Source organism: Astatotilapia calliptera, chromosome 1, assembly GCF_964374335.1.
Source record: "Astatotilapia calliptera chromosome 1, fAstCal68.1, whole genome shotgun sequence".
In the NCBI taxonomy this organism is placed as follows: Eukaryota; Metazoa; Chordata; class Actinopteri; order Cichliformes; family Cichlidae; genus Astatotilapia; species Astatotilapia calliptera.
The window spans coordinates 30,824,097-30,844,748 of NC_137422.1; the positions used below are offsets into that span (position 1 = coordinate 30,824,097).

At 39.2% G+C, this 20,652-nt stretch overlaps 1 protein-coding gene across 1 annotated transcript in view; it reads right to left on the reverse strand.

The window, feature by feature from the left end:
• The window catches only part of cd276 (CD276 molecule), a 73,548-nt gene that overhangs the window by 34,671 nt on the left and 18,225 nt on the right, over positions 1–20,652 (reverse strand). The window contains exon 4 of the mRNA XM_026172836.2: positions 19,301–19,597. Within this exon, the coding sequence (XP_026028621.1) occupies positions 19,301–19,597 (297 nt within the window). The remainder of the gene's footprint in view (positions 1–19,300; positions 19,598–20,652) is intronic.

Consider the following 20,652-nt stretch of genomic DNA (forward strand, 5'->3'; position numbering starts at 1 on the left):
AATGTTTTTGTCACTTTTTATGGAATCAAACTCAAAATAAGGTCAGTACTTCCACGCTTTAAACGCTGCACGCTCATACTCTCTCCCGCACTCGATATATGATGCACTGTTGATCTGCACACAGCTGTTGTCACGAACGTCGCACTCGCTTACCTCACTGTCGTGAGACATTCTCGCAAAAGAAAAAAAAAAAAAAAAAAATCACGGTTTTAGTAACGCAGCGTTCCTACGGGAAAGTAACGGTAATCTAATTACCGTTTTTGCAATAGTAATCCCTTACTTTACTCGTTACCTGAAAAAAGTAATCAGATTACAGTAACGCGTTACTGCCCATCTCTGCCCAGAAGTGATATCCATGTTTTATACTGTTGGTCTGTGGGTTGTGTGTGAAACAAGGTTAGCCAAAGAGCAAAATGACATGCATTTTAAAAAAAATGGCAATACCATATAAACAAAAGGGGAAGAAGGTAGATTCATAACTGTTAGAATTTTTGAGTTTTACCACAGTACACATAGCCAAAAGTACAATGAATGTTACTGAACTGTCTGATGGGAAAAGCATAGGGAAACTAAGTCACAAGTATTTACAGAGAAATTATTTCAAGTCTTGCTCATATATGCCAGGGGCAAGGTTAGCGTGAATTTTCTCATCTTTACAGCTGAAGGTAATCCCATACCCAGTAGAGGGGCTAATTAACTGAATATACAGCTCAGAGCCAACTGCACGGCTGTCGTGTTAGTAATGCAGAGGGTACGTTACAGACAGAGAGGTGCGAGGATGCGTAATAGCTCTGTGCTGGCATATATAAACAATGGCCTGGGGTAGAGGTGCGCAGTATAACCAGAATAAACTTCAGAATGGTAAAGACACTATCTGATGTGGATTGGGATACACTTATTTGTTCTGGTGCAGAATGGAATTTAAATGTCACATCAAAGAGCACAGTGAGCATCTTAAATGGCTTACTGGATGTTAACCAGTAAGCATACACTTGCATTTTACAATAAAAAAATGAACATTTGCATGCAAAGAAAATGGTGGGTGAAGAAACAGACTCAGGCGGCTTAACAGAGAGACGCAAACCATGAGGTAGCATGTCAGTAAGTGTGTGGGATGTTTGAGAATGTGACCCAGCTGTGACATGAACAACCCTTGCACTGGTGTAAAAAGAAAAACCACAAGGCACAAGACACTGCTGACCGAGTCCCTGTCCTAATGATAAGACAAGTCAGCCATGGAAGGACATGGTGAAAAAACAGGATTCATAGTACATGAAACACACTTGCAAGCCTTTTACCCAAAATGAAATCCCAAACCAGAGGTTTTGTGAAGCACACTGCATGGATATAAACACACGCACACACTCTACTGGCTACAGGATGCGATGAGCTCTTAATTTTAACCAGCATGGAGCTAACCTCCACAACTACTGTAAACTAGAACAACGTTTAATGTGATGATAAGTTAAACTTTAGCTAAAAAATGTATACAAACAATTCTGTGCACATTGTCTACCCTGCATTTGAAACCTATTCAATTAAAAAAACATGAACTATTAAAAAAGGTACACAGTTCTGATGTTTGCACAGAGACCACAGCTGCTTCAATAATGTTGAGGTTCAGGTTCTGGGGAGGAAAATCTATGACAGTGCTCCATTGTGTGTTTTTCTGTCCAGATATGCTTTTACTGCAGTTTGAGTGTTGAGATCACTGTCACTCTGAAAAATGACGTTGTCGCTGATTAGATGTTTTCCACATGGTATTGCAAAGTCGAATAAAAATCTAAGGGCACTTTTTTATCAATTTTAATAAAATCCCAAACACAAAAATCAGCCCTGAACTGTCACAGCCCCTGCACCATGTTATACAAATGGCTGTAGGCACTCATTGTTTTGCCTCTCTCCTGACCAAATCTTGACAGCAATCTTTCCACCGAGACCATTTCGGATGAGGCTTCAGCAAAAAGTAGATGGATCAAGTGAAAAGTTAACTGCATCTTTCAGGTCCATGGCTATATTTACCTAGTGTCCAGCTAACAGTTCTTAAGGGATTACCTCATTAATACTATTTTATGTCTATCAAACTGAGTTATCTTTGGCATTTTGGTAGAGTTGACTATGAAAATGGGAACAAATGTGTTTTTTTGACATGCTCCCAGTAACAAAGTTCCTAGAAATGTAATTTAAAATAAGTTTGTTATCCGTTACGTGTAAACATAACAGTGTTAAGTTAGGTGCATTTTGTATGCATGAACAATTACCCTATGGATCATTAAGTCCTTTAACAAACAAACAAACAAAAACAAATTCCTTTGAAAATGGTCAAGTTCAAGGACTCGACTAAAAATCAGTGAAAAAGCAGCCAATGCCCTTGAGAGCAAGAAATGAGAGGGGGCTCAAGACTTTTGCACATTGCTGTACTATAATAAAAATTGTAATATAGTGTGCAGCCTTAGCATAGCAGAGGAACAAAAGCGTGTGAACACTGTCTCACAAACGGCCTTCCCATGTCATCTAATATGGGCCAGGCTAACGCTCTTCTCAGCATTTCCTGTCTCCCTGTCTGCCCCGCTGGGGCCTCAATTAAAAACTCCTCTGATGTCTAGTAACTGACAGAGAGTCCATCACTTCCGCACATCCCTCTCCTCTGAGAGTGGCATTAAGATGTTGGAGGCAGAGTGGACTATTGATTTCTTTTTTCTTTTTCTTTTTTTCCCCCCCTTCGGGTGGGGGTGGGGGGCTTCATTTCTTCACAAGGCCATCTTCACGATTCAGTCCCTGAGTGTCAGTGCAATAATCAGGTTACAATGTTGCCTTGTCTAAATTTTTAATTAGCTATAAAACAATCACTGTCTCTGAAGATGGTGAGAATGTGTAGGAGATAATCACTAGTGACAACTATCTGTACCAAAGCAGCGTATCTGGCTGGTTGATAATGGAATAGTAGAAAAGCTATGTTACAAAAATACAAAAAACCAAGAGCAAATAGGTTTAAAACACTAAGACAAACAAGAGCTGAATCTTGTTTCTTTGGTAGCAATATTATTTTTTTAGCTATATGGTGGCAGGTCAACAAGCTGTAGCCACTTATATTATACAGTTAGGTCCATAAATCATTGGTCAGTGACAAGGTTTATTAAATTTTGCCTCTGTACACCCACAACAGTACATTTAAATCAAACAATCAAGATGTGTTTGAGGTGCAGGCATTGAGCTTTACTTCAAGGGATTTAACGAAAATTATTTGGGCAGTTCACTGGCATGTGAGACCAATTCCCTCCTTATTTCATGAGAAATCAAGCAAATAAAGGTTTTGAGGTTGAGTCCAAGTGCTGAACTTGCATTTGGCAGCTTTTCACTGGCTTTCTTAATATGAAGCACAAAGAGATGTTAATGCAAGTGAAGGATGTCATCATTAGCCTAAAAGTGAAAACAAATCTGAGCGAGAACAAAAACTGACTGGACGAATCATCACTTTGGTACATTCTTAAAAACAATGAATGCACCGGTCAGCTCACTGATACAAAAAGGCCACAAAAGACAACGATAGAGTATGACTGCAGATTCTTTCTTTTGTTTAGAAAAATCCATTCAAACCATCTAGCCAAGGCAAGAGCACTTTGTTGGAGGTATGTATTTTTGAATTGAAATGCAGAGAGTCTATAACAAAGTAGGGTTATACCAAAACAACAGGAAGCAGAAAGTAGGAGAAGGAGAAAAGGAACATCTACCGCCATGTTTAATAGAACTATCATACATAGTGGAAGCAACTCTATGGCATGGGCACATGTCCACCAATGAAACCAAATCGGTAGCGTTTGATGATGATGTGAATGCTGATAGAAGTAAGAGGATGAACATTTTCTCTTTGCACAGTGTTTCACAGCACAAATAGATAACAACCCAAAGCATACTGCAAAAACAACTCAAGAGTTTCTCAAAGCAAAGAAATGCCACATTCTTCATCAGCCAAGTCACCTGATCTCAACCCAACAGAGGGTACGCTTTAGTTACTGAAGATGAAGCCAGAGAGACCGGCACATGAAAGAATAAAGTTACGTTGAAACCAAGCACACCATTGTTTTTCTTGTGACATTACCAATACGTTTGATGTGTCACATGGCCGTCTTCCTATTGAAAAAACAAAAGTTGTATCCAAGATGGCCGACTTCTAAATGGCCACCATGGTCACCACCCATCTTGAGGAGTTTGCCCCCTCACATATACTAATGTGCCACAAATAGGACTTTAATATCACCAACCATTCCCATTTTATTACGGTGCATCCATATAAATGGCGTTTTCTTACTGAAATGAGCACGGCCTTCTCTAGTTGTTGCTACCTGTGCATAACGTTCAGTCTTAATGTTCCCACTCAAGCATAAGACACTTTTCCCATTCTGTGTCTACTGATGAAACCAGATACCTTTTATAGAGGCTGTCTTTGGGACCAACATAGACTCTCCCTTTCTTTTTTTTTTTTTATAATAAACTTTGTTTGTTTAAAAAGAAATCCAAATGATTATAAGTATTTTGAAAAGTGATAAAAATCATCATGTTTTCTTTGTATGATTTTCAATTATATGAATAAGGAAATAAATGTAAATGTAAAATTATTACATTACATTTCTAGGGATATTTTATGCATATTTTATGTTTTGGAAATGGTGTTTTAGGACACATCAAAATGAGTGATTTTTTTTAATTATTTTTTTTTAAATCGCCAGCTAAAATTTTAATGGCAGTTATGACATTAAGCTAAAACAGACCATAAAACCAAATCAAACATGCCTTGTTATCACATGGTACCTTTTCCCATAATTAAATGTAATCCACTATCACTATGAAAACATGTTTTACTGCAGCTTTAGACATACATAACTTACTGAAATGTTTTTCTCTGCATTTTCTCTGTATATACACTGAAAAACAAACAAACACTTAAAGTGATGATTAAGTGAACAGATGGAACCATAACAAGAACGTCTGCATGCATAATACGTGACACATAGACAAAAATTAAATATTCCATTTCAAAATACTGAAATGTCAAAGTTCCATGGTGGATGAGCCATATTTCCAGATTCCTGATGCTCATTCCTGCGGCTCACTGCTCCGAGAACAAGCTGCAGCCTGAAACCCTCTGCAGACACTCTGTAAAGTGCACACCTATTGCTGAAACAACTCCTGTGTTGCATCAGTATAGTGCAAAGTGGGAGAGAAATATAATTCAGTATATGAACCTCAACATGACACTTATTGAACCATCCATTCGAAGTGTTCATGCCAGAAACATACCCAGTAGCTGCACTAGTTTTGTAATGGTTTTTCACATTTGATTTTCATCTCTTTAGACTGTTAAGAAGCTGTAGAACACTACATCCTGTATCTAGTGTGCTTAAGTTCTAAAAACGAAAGAAAAAAAAAAAGCCATATCACTTGGAAAACTTTCACTCAGTCATCATTGATTCTGTCTAGCATCCTCTGGTTAGACTTTGAAAAAGTGAGGCAGAGATTTTAAAGTATCAATGTTTGTTTATGATGAAACAAAGCCATAGTTCAAACCATCAGGAATGGTTTCTGCTTACATGACAACATCTCTGAATAAAAAATGACAGGATGTAAGCTTAACCCTGTATCACAAAGCAACGTAAGCTCTATCCAAAACATTAAAGCACTGCCTGGACCGCTTCAAAGAGCACAACTTCTTAGTATGCTTCTCCCACTGCAGTATTACTAGGAGAATATATAATGATAGATTTTTTTAAAGACATGTCTCTGTATGTCTCTGCCTAGGGCTCTCATTATAAAACAGCATTTCTCATTTTCCTGTGCTGCAGTCTTTGGTGGTTACTGAAGAGACAGATGAATATTCTCAAAGCACTCGAGCTAGGCTGGACTCGGATGCTGATGCAGGTCAGCTTATTTGTGTTATTCATTTATCTCATGAAAACAACCAAAATTCCTTCAGTGATTAAACTACATTTTACCTAGTCTAGAAAAAATATAACAAATCTTGTTGCTTTTAGGCAAGTCAAAGATCAGATTTAGCTACTGAGTACTATATACACAGGGCTCGCAAAATCGCTAGCCCGACGTCCCGGGGCTAGCGATTTTTCCAGTCGGGCTACCAAAATCTATCTCAGCCCTGCCCGTCGGGCTATCATAGGAAGGAAAAAATATATGTCAATGCTTTTGCATTCTTTCGGAAATGTAGCTGGGTAATTATGTCATTGGCATCGGTGAGCCACTGTCAATATGTGACATATTGAAATCGCGTTTGAATTTGCGCTTGTTTTTTGCTTTCACTTTGCAAATGTCCAGGTGCCTTCTTTTGGCGCACCAAGTCACTCGGGTCAGAACATGGGGTGCCACCATCATCCCACTTCTGACACCAATGTGGCGAGCTCAGACAACGAGGAGACGGAGGTGTCGTTTGGTCTTGCTTCCCGTGAGCTAGCCAGGGAGCACAGCCGTTTATTGACATCTGCAGAAGAACGCTGCCGCTAGCTAACTGCTCAGCGCGGCAACCGCACAGCAACAACAACAACAACAACACACAGGGCGCCCTCTGACCCCGGAAGGACACACCGTCGCAGCGAGAGGGCGTCACCCGTCACTATAGCAACATAAACAAAACATAACTGTACAAACAGAACCCCAAACAGCCCTGACCCGCTACAATATGCTGCTGAGAATATAGCCCAGAAGAAGCGTATAGTATAGCTTTTATTTTGGAAAGAGCCATTTCTCTGTAATAAACTCTCTTTTCCAAAGTGATTCCTCAATCAGATACGCAAACGCGCGTTGCAACTTCTTATCTGGTGCGAGTCTTTTATTTTGACAGCGAATGCGCACATGCGGACCACTTATGTGCACCCGTGTAAATAACATAATGTTCTGCCAGGTGTGTTGTTGGTTTTCTCTCGATTTCTGAGTCGACAAGCGCCTTTGTTACTGGGACCAGTCATTTTAAGAAAGGCCCCCATTAGAACCCATGAGAAATGCAAGAAATGCATTATTGCTCAGTCTGCAATATCTTTCCCAGAACAAACACCAATTGCAAATAACATACTAAAAATAAACCTGAAAAATCTGTTTAGAACAGCGTACTATGTTGCAAAGAGTGAACTACCACTGGCAAAATTTAGCAGTCTTTGCAAACTTCAAAAAGCAAATGGCCTAGATCTTGGTTCCACTGTCTCTTACCCGTGACTTCAGCGGAAATTTCAAATTCAGGATCTGACACAGACTGATTCATGTCCTACACAGTTCTTACAAGTTCATAGAAATTTCTGTTCAATTAGAACCAAGTATTTGAGTTGATGATTGTAATTTTTATACAATGTTGTAATTTGTTTTTCAACAATTTTTTGATTAATGTTTTGTTTCCTTTACAATATTATACTTTAATGTATAATATTGTAAAGGAAACAAAACAGGAAACAAAACATCAATCAAAAAAATTGCTCTCTTTTTTATTCGGGCTACTTACATTTATTTTTGGCTACCAAAAACTGAAGAGTCCCTGCCCGAAGGGCTACCAGGGATTTTGAAATTTTGAGAGCCCTGATACATGACAGCACTGGTGCTATAAGGGATAGCACATTTTAAACATTAACATATTTTTTTAAACCCATGTGTCCTCAAAGGAACAACAACATATTTATTTATTCAACATCCACTAGTTAAAGCAGACAGCAAAGAGGACACATAGCCTTGGAGGGAGCACGTGGCCTCTATGTAATACTATTACAGAGGGTTTGAATGCAGCCCAGGTCCTTTGCTGCGCATCTTCCCGTTGCTCAGCTGTTCATTCAGCCTCATAATAGATGCACCTATAAATTTAAAATTTCCTCTGTGATTTTTGACAAACTTGACCTCTGACCTTGACGTTGACGTCACTGGGATTTAAACTTGAGATTATTACACATGCACCTATGACCTATGGCAACTTGTTTCATGAGTTATCACGTTCATGGGATTTTCAGAAAACCCGACCTTGGTCAAGGTCAGAGGTTCAAGGTCACTGAGATTGTCCAAGAGCTTTCAAAATCCTGTGTCCGTTGTAGTGAGTTATCGCATTCACAGTCTTGGGTGTTCATGACGCTCGCCCGCCATACCAACAGGGTGATGATAATACCTCGCCAACTCAACACTAACTCAGCAATAAATAGCTTAAATAATAAATAATAAAGCAGTGTGGAAGCTGGCAGGAAATGATTAAAAGAAAACAATTCAAATATTTTAGGCTGTTAAACAGTAAAACAGCTTCACCATGTCCATTAAGAGCTCTTCTAAATCAATATAGTTCGTTTTAGAAAATCTAGCCATTTATTGAGTCTAAAACATAAAACAGTCCCTTCATTCACTTTTCATTGACTGTGTTTGAAGTTCTTGTAAAATACTTTGTAGCCAAAAGTCGGCACTGACATTGGTAAGAGTGTCATTATTGATGACTAAAATCACATTAAAATATAACATTTTGGCACACTTACATTCTTTCTTTACTGCAGTCATTTGACAAAAGCAAAAAGCTACTCCAGGCTTTGCTTTGACAGTTCTTTTAGAAGAGTCTCTAACAATGCCTTTAAGCTGTTCCAAAATCACTGTCAAGTTCAGCTTCTCATGGCTTATTGCTTAAATATACTTTGTCTCCTTCCAGCACTTTTAAAATACGGTATCTTGGACAGACTGAAAAAATGGCTCTGTAAATCTGTCTCTCTCAGTGGAATTTAGCTAATCACAGTCTCACAACTTGTGTGTAGCTAAGTTATTTAGCCTGAGAAAATGCTCAGCCTCTGGCTGAGAAACGAGTCAGGGACAATATGTTCATACTAATGTCCCACAAGGGTAGCCTTTCCACAAAACGAATATATTATAACTAAACAATGCCTTCTTATGCACAAATGAGGACAATTATTCTCTCATTCACCTTAGAATATCTACACTGGGGGCACAAAACAACTGAAGTAAGTTCTGAAAAAGTCAGAGTCAAACCAGATTAAATCTGAAACTGACTGATCATAATTAACATGTCAATAAATCCCTTTTTTCTATCAACAGATAGAAAAGAAGACAAGGAAAAGCGCGACAATGATGAAAGAAAAAATGAAAATGAATAAACACCAAGTTTTGCTCATTTTTTTAAAAGTTAGAAAACAGAAAAGTATGTTTAACTGTCCTTGAGCACTGTATTATCTCCTAAAGCTCACCCCAGCTCAGTTACTGGCATATGAGAACACTGGTCATTCCCAGGTGTGACTATGTGAACCAGGTCACTGCTATAAACAGCAGCTATGCTAAGCAAGCATTTTCTTAATAAATAAAAACAAACTCAGTTGGGGCATGACTTTGAGACAATATTCTTTCTGTAGAACAATGAATGTCTTGAGAACCATAGGTGCAAGTTTTCAAACAGTCTGACAAGATGCACTTACACTAGGGCTTAATTATAATTACAGGTGAATATAATTTGCTCAGGGATGTGCAAAAACACTGAGAAAGGATTGAGTCACAACTACTATATGAGGCCGGTAATGTGTCAATGCATCCAATGTATTCTGTATACCTGGTTTGATGGCACATGTACTACAGAATGGATGATGATTACTTCTACCAGGACTTAGTTTTTGATTGTATTCTTCTTTTTTCAGTTACAGAATACATCTTTATAGGTCAAGGTCAAGATAATCTTTTTAACCCTCTTTAAGCAATTTGTTGAACAGCCAGCAGCAAATACAATCATCGTCAACCGTCTACACACAAACAATTTATACAAAAAAAAACCCCAAAACAAAACAAAATAAAAAATGAATTTAAAAAAATTGCATCATGTTATTCAGAAGCACGATCGCAACAGGAACAAATTAGTTTCTTATCTATTAGTCTCGCTACTTGACAGATTATATCAGCAAACCAAATGGATGTAATCTGAACTCAGTGAACAAGGCTCCTACCATCACTGCACCTAAACGACAGAAAGACCTTGAAGCAAATGTTAAAATGAGTTTGTCCTTTGTTTTCCTCTTTTTTTAAATCATATTTGAATCCATTACAAAGCACACCGCTGTCGTCTTTGAGGTTGTCTGTCCCTCGCTTTGAAGTACATGATAAATAACAAGGAAATACAGGGAAAACATTTTAAGACACTGTTGAAGAATCAATGGCAGGTTTACAATGTTCAGGATTACAACTTGAATCCTATTTTACTCTGTAACCTTGACAGCTTCTTTTCCTGCTTTGGAGTACCGGCACTAATTCTTCTCATGGTTCACAATACAAAACAGGACACACTTACTTTCATCTCTGGAAGTAAGTCATAGTTGGTGAAGCAGCACATATTTCATACCTATAAACACTTACATTATCTGGTCAACGGTGTCATCACTTTATGTCAAATAACTTTACCCAGAATTGGCGGAATAAAGAATTCCAAGGACATCAGTCATCAGTGTGCTTGTAATGTATTTTAGCAGGTATATAAACAACATCCTATAATACGAAATGTAATATCACTGATACAAAATCTCTACACACCTGAATGTGATATAGGTGAGTTGATGAAAGAAAACTTCATAAAAACAATTGTCTCAGTTACTGCTGGTGTATATATTTACATATTTATTAAATTAGCTTGTGCTGTGCATTTGTCTATTTCAGTTGTGTTTTATTCAACTTCCACTGAGTTTTTTGCGCCACTTTTTGCATTTGCTGTTTTTTCCTCAAGTTACAATGTATTTTACCTCTAAGGGCTACCATCAAAAACTATGTTTTTGACATGTGGTGGAGGACAGAGAAAAGGAAAATGTAACTGTCCAAAAGCTTAAGCCTCTAAATGTATATGAGAAAATGAGAAGTTGCCCACAGAGGTTGGATGGACTGGAACATGATTAATTAACTGTACCAGTAGTAAGCATGCTAGAGTTCTGTTTAATTTTTTTTATATAAAGATAGTACACTGAAAATGTATGCAGTGCTTATTTATTTTGTTTGTTTGTTTTTTTCATTTCACAAGCCAAATTAAATAAAATGAAAAACTTGAAAATTTGGCATTCCAAATGTTTACAGTAATGTATATTAGTATTGTTATGATACAGATAGCTTACATGTATTAAATTAATCTTGCCTAGACACCACTCTCATATCTGAACTGTAAAATAAAAATCAGATATGGCTGCAGTTTTGGCCATTCTGCTTGTCTTTGTACAAAGCCTTATGTCCAATCAGAAAATCACTTTTAAAGTTAAATACCTATCAAACAATATTTTCAGTTGTAAGTGGATTTTGCTACCTTTGGACATAGCTTGGAAGTTCCTGGTTCCACAACACACTCATAGTACAGTGAACGATCCAAACCCTGTTTGGTTTCACTTGACCCCTCTAACAGCCACATTTGGAAAATAACCCAACAAATAGCATCACTCTTATTCCGGCAGAGTCACTGACTGAAAGTGTGGAGACAGATACATCATAGATATGACAGACTCTTGTGGTGTGGGTCACTGAGCTGTCTGTGCCACTGACAAAGAGTTGCACTTACTGCGGCATCACACATGAGAAGGCCAAGTGATGAAATTAAACACAGTTGACAATATTAATAAGGTAAGTGGAGCGAGTTTGCTTCCTTGTGGACAGTTTGTCTGTAATGAGCTGCAAGTTGTCAGGCAATAGGGAGACAGGCATGGCTACAAACTCCAAGCCAGCAGGAAGATATTAATGCAACGTGAAGGGGATGTAAGTCATGCTGAACTACTGTCCATTCAAACTGGTATCATAAGGAGCACGGCCACAGCATGGCTTAATCACAGTTATTACTGTGATATTTGACACTAGGGGTTGAAATAAAGGGCTCTGTAATAGGTGCGTTTCTTTTCATGCAGTGAGTCAGCGGGTGCTTACGTAGTTTCAAGTTGAGCTGTCAGTACAAAGAGAGGTGAGCGAGTCCAGCATATGCTTGCTCAAAACCACTCTCCTTTGGGACACAGCCACACTCAGTCCATTCTTAACTTCCATTTCACACTTGGCAATCAATTACTGCTCTCTAGAGCTATTGAAGAAAAGAGTCACCTATCCCGAGAATAAGCTAAATCTCTCAACGACTCCTAATTGAAAACACATTATAGCGCTAGACAATGGTTTTTGTGTGTTGCCAGGCACTAATTTGGACTGCTTGCATGCACAGAACAAAGCAATTTACTGAGGTTGCAAACATCCTTTGCAGGACAATAATTCATAGTGTTATCAGGTGCAGAGTTTAAACATCAAATAAATGGGCTGAATAATTAAATAACCAAACTTTGAAGGTGTGCCCAGTCATTCGTTGGTGGTTATTCTCCCAGCAACTCTAAAAAGCTGAAACTAATATGATTTCATATCGTGAAGCCAAGACAGATGCCAGACCTCCCGAAACCAATCCCTCTTACAGGATTTACAGGGAGCTGTGTGAAATGTACACTGCAGGGCCCGACTGGTCCCAATGATAGTCCATGCTATGAGTCCGAATCAAAATGAAATCGATCAATAACAAAAGAGGACTTTTGTGTGTTTACTACCATCATAAATACAGTGTCCTGAAAAGAAAAGCGAGGGTAGACATAGAGAGACAGACATAAAGATGTCAACCTCTACTTTGTGGGAAGGCAGCAGAGGCTAACGTCATACTGTGTTGGTACAATGCCAAAGCTGGACCCCGTTTTGATTAAATACAGAAGACCAAAATAAAAACTGAGAGGTGTAGTCTTGTAGAAACTAGACACATTCATCACTAATGTAGTCTGTGTGTAAATGCACATAGACAGAAACTGTTCTTAGAAGATAAAATACTGAACATAAAAGAGAGGAAAAATTCCCTATGTAGTAAGAAATGCTCTAGCCAGGGTCCTAAGCTTTTTGGACAGTTTACAATTTTCAGAATTTTGCCTTTCTATATCACCACTATAAAAAAGTGAAGTAATATACATAATGAATTGCTGGTCTACTAGCTTAGTAGCATTTAACCAAAGAAGCAAAAATGCTTCAGCTTCTATCAACAGTTAACACTGCTGAGCCATTTGCAGACATACAAAGCCAAGTCTACCTTTACCATGTTTGATAGGTGATTTGATATGTTCTGAATTATGAATGCTTCCTTCCCATCCCCATAATATTCTCATGTGATCACGGTGGTACAAGTTCATCTTGGCTTCATTTGTCTAAAGAATCCTTTTGGATGTTTACTAGCAAAGTCTACTTCCTGTTCTTGAGTGCTACCACTGACAGGTAAACCCTCATTACATTCATGAATGCACTGTTTGTGGACTTGACAATGACATGCCTAAACAAGTGTCCTTACTTGTCTGTAAAGGGGTATTTCTTGATCAAATAGAAAAGAGTATTTCTTCTTTTTTTAAGACTGTGCCAAATTGTTGATTTGGCCTCTCCTAAAGTTTTTGCCATTGCTCTAAATTGGTCTGTTTTCTTTTCGCCACAATGACAGCTTCTTTTGTAGCACCTCTCTGGTCAACATACTGAGAGTTTATAGAAAGCCCTATCAAAGGTAAATTGAACAATTGGAAATAATTTCACACCAGTTTATTTCCTTAATTTGTCATTAAATAAGAAAAAGCCAGGTCACACATGGCCACGGTACTGCATATCAGTCAAGTTTCCAATTATTATTCAGCCTATGAAAAATGTAAAAATGGGTAACTGTTATATCACCTCGACTGCTTCATTTCAAATCAGTTGTGGTGATGACCAGAGTCACAATTACAACAAATGTGTTATTGCCCAAAAGCTCAGAAACCTGACTGTAGGTCAGTGTTGCTTTTAATTGTAGCAAAGAAAAACATTCTGACAACCTGACAATGCCAAAAGCTTTGCAAAACCACACAGATCAGCAACTGCCCACAACGGAATATAACCCAACAATCCCTCAGAGCTGCTAACAGTACTGGGACCATGACAAATAACATTGCCTGGGCCATAATACAGGGATAAAATTTCCTATACTGAAGGCCCAGAAGAGGACGTCTTAGAGCACTGACAGCAGCAAGTGGCCTGGAGTTAATAATCCTGATAGGAATTAATGTGCTTACAATGGTGCATTGCTGCCTACCTGAATTTATTTTAGATTGCCTACATTACTTCATCTGTCTATTGGGTTGTTTTCCCTAGCTGGGCTGCAGATAACACAGAGCATACATTCAGCAAGAGGAAGAAGGCCTGTTTGTGCACTGGACACTAATTAATACAGTCGAGAAACTTGCTTGCTTGCTGCTCTGCTGACAACAGATTCATTTATACTGTTTTTTTTTTCTGTCTCTCTGACGGCTCTGTTAATTGCATTTAAATTAGACTTTGTTCAACAGAGAACCAAGGCCAACACAGTGGTTTGTTGTGGAATCTAGAAGCAAAACCTTGATTTGGGGCAAAATATTCCCCCAACATTGACGGACAGAGCTTTTGATAAGAGATCCTACTGAAGTAAGATGCAAACATGCTTGTAAAATATGTCATGAATAATTGCAATTACTACATTTCACCACAACAGCTACTCTAATGAGAGAAACTTTAAAGCAGCAGATACTGCATCTTTCTGTTTAGCCCTTTAGCAACTGGAGTACAGCAATGCTTTTACTTCAATTTGAGATACATTAATGTTTCAAACTGCTGCACAATTTTTTCTTCAGGGATTCTAGGAGAAAATAAATAACGTATATGACAACATTCTGAGAAAACAGTCATTGAAAGTCTTAGAAACAGCAGAGAGCTGGGTGTTTTATGGGTTGAATGAGTCTGGCAGGTGGCTATTTAGATGGCAATATGATGCCAGGATTAAGCTTTGAAAACGTAATGACACAGACTGAAAAAAGTTGTAAGAAGCAAGCTGGCACACATCTAATGATGTAAAATAATACTTCTAAGTGGAATGAATACAGAATATTTTCACAAACCCCACTTACCATTAGCACCTGTGTTAGAATCCGTCTGCCTGACAAAGGTCAATGTTTGTATAGCAATTAAAAATACTTTTTAACCTTGATTTATCCAGCGAAGGTTGAATATGTATGCATTTGTTTCACAATTATACAGTAACAAACAATCTCCTTGGGGATACACTGCAGGCAAAAGTTTGTGGGTTGCCCAGAAAAGACTCTCAGAAAGAAACTGTTAAGGTATAAACATTAATGTTCACCATCAGGCATGTATTTGCATAAGAGTCTTTCATAAAGCCAAATGAGTTGAGCAATCCTTTAGATATTATGAGCTGAAAGGGATTTAAGGGCGGTTAGTATTAGTTAGAGTTAGGGTTCATGCATGGTAAAAAATGTCATGTACTGCTTACGAGCAAGAAGATTGGCGATTGTTGCAAAGCAAGCAAAACACACACAAACAAAGCCAATCCCAACCATTTGTGCCATCAGCACATTGTCTCACACCAAGAAGATTCTGGGTTTCCACCCCTGTCAGGGCAGAGAAGTTAAAATGTTCGCTGTGCTTGTGTGGGTTTTCTCTTGAGCTCCGAAGGAACCACAGAGGAATCGAGTTTCTCCTACCATCAAAGACACACTAGGTCTTTCATCAAAGTGATCAAGTACCACCAAGCTGCTCCTAATATTAAGGATTATTTAAATACCAATAAAGAATTACCCTACACGGATCAGTATAAAATAACTTAAGAAACTGTAAACTGCCCTTTTACCTAGCTTCCTTAGCTAGGGTCTACAAAGAACTACACAATGCCTTTGAGCACTTGACAGAGGACATTCTAGAAAAAGTTTTTCTTTAATACTTTTGCTCCACAGCAAAACCTTTTTTAGGGTCACACCAACATTTTCACAATAATATAGTAGGGTGCTGGTTTTGAGGCAATTTTAGTTGAGCCGGTGAAGCTGCCTAATGATCATGGAAGTCTTAACATAAGGTGGTAATCACCTCAGAGGCTGCTCCATTCCTCTTTACACAAATAAGGGTACTTACTGAATTAAATCTGAAAAAGACCCAATCATGGCTAAAATATTAAGAGTTGGAAAATGTAAAAAAAAGAAAAGAAAAAAAATGATGAGGTTAAAAATAGTCATTTTCCCAATGATTGTTCAGGCAGTGTACAAAACAACAGTGCTAACCTTTAACTAACTCTGCTACCCAATGAAACCTTGAAAAATGTGTAAAGATAGTAAAATCCAGCAGGAAATTTTCCGTGCTGGGTGGGATGGCCTCACATTCCATCTGCAAGTCTATCTCCAGTGTGTCAGGTCATAAATGCCACAGCTCTGGGCTCAGCAAACATTGTTGTTTCCATCTTACTTTCTGTCATCTACTTCATACCCCTCCTAACTCTGCCTCCCTTGCTCCCTCTATCTCCCTACATCATCTCTCTATCTCCTTCCTTTCCTCACTCGATCTCCATCGGCACACTTTTCACTGTAAATGCTGTGCCAGCAGAGCAATGCCGGGGAAATGGTGCCTTTCACATTGAGAGAGCAAGCAGACGGAGTGGGGGTGGTGCTGGAGGGGGTGTTCAGTGACAGTCCTGAAACCCAGCCATCAGACAACACACTGCAGCAATCACACAGCTCCAGAAGATGGGATACACTGCTAAAGCTCTACATTCAGAAAAGGATCTGGAAATCAGAAAAAAACAATGATAGGAGACAAACTGCTGATCCCCAAAACATAATTGTTTTTGACAAGAACAAAGTGGTCAGAATAGGTTGCGAGTGTGAGACAGTGAACGGCCTCAAGAAAAGAGAAGGGGGAAGGGAGGGAGGTTCACAGGCACACTGTCCAGGCAAACAAATAGGCAACGGTTCATTTGAGGACAGAGGCTGCGCCTTTCCATCATTCAACTGTTCATTAATACCAACTATTCCTGTGGGTCTCCCCACACCTAATCTGTGCTTCACTCTGCAAATTTATCAATATCCCAGCAACACAAAAAACGTTCTCTACTCCAGGACCTCAGCTTAAAAGCTGACCAGCACTCTGCAGGGCATTGCTAAAACAGTCTCAGAGATGTCTGATGATATCTGCATATGCTGTGTGAATGCTTTGTTGGAAGTTAAGATGTTTATGGTGCATAAGTTTAAATTGTACTAACAGGAAAAGAGGTATGAGTATGTGTTAAGGAACACTTTACACAGACTCTCAACATGTTGCTCATGCCAGACTACATAGTGCTTGGCTCAGTTTGGGTAAAGGGTTCATTTTCTCAAAATTAACCTTGTCAAACTTGTGTTCTGCCTGGGGGAGATTTGTATTACTATTGTAATTTTTCAATCAAAGACTGGGGAGAGTGTGAAATTTGAACATGCTTGTTCACACTTTACCTCTTCTCATCTCTCTCTCTCACGCTCTCTCTTTACTCTCTTATTTCTTACTCTTTTTTTTTCCCCCACATTCATAGTCCATTTAGAATTTTAAGCAGATTTCACCCATTCTTATAATAGGATTCATCCCTGCCTGAGTGTGGTGTGCTGTTCCTAAGTGTATACAGCAAGCGCATTCGCAATATCAACTCAAGCTCGGCACACTCTGCTACTCCAGCAGAAGAGTTCTGCTAGGTCAGAATTAATTACACAAACTGTTAAGTACACACCAGCTGTTGTAAACAAATGCAAATACATTTTCATTTCAAACAAGCCCTCTTGTATCGTGACACACAAAATACTATAAATCTTCTGTGTGTTTACTTACAACTTGGGCCATCATCAAGCTGTGCTGCCGCTCCTACTGAGAAATTACTCTTATTCATGTGCACCCAGTTGCTGAAAATTGCAATCACCACTGCTTTAATTAAGGGTTCCCCTAGTTTATTTGTGGATTTGCTTCTTTTGTTGTCTCCGTTTGTTACAACAAGTTTCAACGCAGTCTTTAGCCAGACACATTTTTGGACTATTTTGGTTTTTGTTGTCTTCTTTGATTGGGTTTCTTGACACAGGTTTTCTTTGATGTTTAGTTTGGGGAAAAAACCAAAACCGTAGAATGATATATAAGAATAGCTTTACCATCAGGGAACAAATCTGTAACGTTTAAATGTCTGGATTCCCATGTACAGGCTGTATTATTAATAAAAGCTATGCAAATAAATAAGAAAAATATTGTTGTGGTATTGACTTGCCTCTCCTAGAAAAAACAAAAAGACCAACTGCATGACCTTTTAAATCACTAGCCCAGAAGGCTTCATCAACATTTTTCAAAATGGAAGACTTTTGTTTGTAGAGAGGAAACAGAGGAGTGAAAGAAAATAACACTATTATATCTATCTCAGCAAAACCAGAAATAGTCCATCAATCCAGCAAATGGAGAAGGGTAATAGCCACCACAGACTATTTTAACAATTACTTTACTTCCCTTCAGTCGTATTTCATTCACACCGTGTTTTTAATACCTTTCTACTCCCCCAATGGTACTTCTGACTGGTTATCTGTGCTGTTTTAAAAGAGGCCAACCAAATTGTTAGAAAGGCCACCTTCCCTCAGCCATCCAGTCCTGCCAATCGGCCATCCTGTTTCCAGACAGCACAGTCATTTCCCAGCCCAGTGGAGCAGCACTCCCTGACCTCTGCCTCGACCTCCGCCTCAACAACCCAAGCTCCAGCACCAGCTTCAGCCCAGAGAGCAGGCTCGGGCCACCTCTACTTATTTATGAGCCATTTCACACAGTGCTGCTCCCATTAGAGACCCAGCCTTGGCCCACCTTACACGGTACTCTCCTTGCACTTAACACATAGAATACACCAGCAGCGCAGGGGGGACATGGATGGTAGGTGGTGGAGGGTGGGTGTAGGAGACTATTAGACCTGTCATACAGGTACTGTCACACATATTGCTAAAGATTACATAAAACAATGAAAGAGAGGACAGCACATCATCCTGATCCCTGGTTAGCAAATGCTTCCTGCAGACAGCTGCTGGGAGGCCAATTGCTTCTTACTGCACATTCTTTCATTATCTGCTGAATAGCTATTTGACTATGCTTAGGGAAATAATAACTCACTGATCTAATTTAACAATGCACAAGAACTGATAGGTTATGCTTATTGGACCATAATTGGACATTTCATTATTTCTCATTCATTTCTTTATATCATTACTGTGACTTAGAAAGGGAGAAAAAAGTTAAGCATCCACAGCAGAAAATTCAACTCATTGATTGATTAACAAAAGCGTACAAGACTTTAATAAGAAATGCTACATATTTATGAATGAACAAAAAAAAATGCAGTGTAAGCTGGTTACGTTAAAAAACGTTGGAAACCAATGAGAATTTGCTTGTTCGCTCCCCACATGAATGAGAAAACTTTTATAAATCCCACCTGTGACTGTAACGGAGATGTAGCCCTCCTCTCCAAGTATTGGGTTGATCAGTCGGCAGCTGTAGGTACTGTTGGGCTCCAGCACCACTGTTAATACACTGGTCACGGTAAACAGCCCTTCTCCATTGGCCACAACTGAAGTGGTGATATTCTCTGTCAGGTTGCGCCCGCCCGCGTCCTGCCATATGACATCACCCTCAGGATAACCACCATAGGAAACACAAGTCAGGGCAACCTCATCACCTGGCCGCAGGTTGGATTGAGGCTCTAAAGTCACCACGGGCTTGGAATAGGGTGCTGGGGAAAAAAATGTGCACACAAAGAAAGATAAGATATGGGTTAGGACTGAAGGAGGGAGTGAAGAAAAAAAGAGGACTAGGATGAGTAAAGACAGGTGAGAATAGGGATAAGAGAGCAGCAGAGCCATACTGAATTCACTAGTTTTAGATTCTCTGCAGTGAGTGTCACCCTGGGAACTGTTTGACATGATTCCCATTAAATTCTTAATTATATTTAGGGAGCTTAGCATAACACAGTGCTTAAGATCCCACAGACAGCATCTGCGGCACATCCTGATGCTGCATCTCTACACTCTAACGCCACTCTCTCTGGAGACCCAAAGCACTGAGCCACTCCCAGAAAGAAAAATATAGTGCAAGCGAGTGAGGAGGAGGCCTGGGAGAAAACTGCCATGCTGAGAGATTTGGGACGACTCAGCCTATGGCACAGAAAAGAGTGTAGAGGGGTGGAGGTGAGGGGTGAGTCGTCAGCCTCGGCTAGAATCACGCTTTTCCAATCCCTTGAGCTGAAGCATGAGTACAGAGGTGGCGAAGAAAGAGGCTGCTGTATTCCCAGAACCAATCATTGCACAACAAACAATGGGGTGGAGCTGAGGGCGAGATGAAATAAGTTTGTGCTGCTTTTTGAAAAGTGGACTCTCAATACGAAGACGGCTATAGTGTGGCACACACTAACTTCCTCAGCTGTCCATTTGACTGACAGATTTCCGTTGAGAGTTCCATTCATTTTCTTTCAGCGCAGCTGAAGGAAATCTGCAGTGTTACTTTAAATGCTGGCTAAAAATAGAATACCTATCATTCTAATGCATAAAATGAAACCAATTTGTCACCGTTGGAGGCAGTGCTGTCCCTTTCCCCGGCAGAGGGGAAAAAAAAGAATACATATGAAACATATTCATTAGCACTGCCTGATGCATAAAACAGAAACAAACTCATAACAGATACAGAAATGTGAGAAGGGATGAAAGGCATAAAGTACCACTACAAATAAAAAGAAGAATCCCTGCTGTCAAAGTGGGATGTGTGGTTACCCAGAAGAGAAGATGTTAGCGA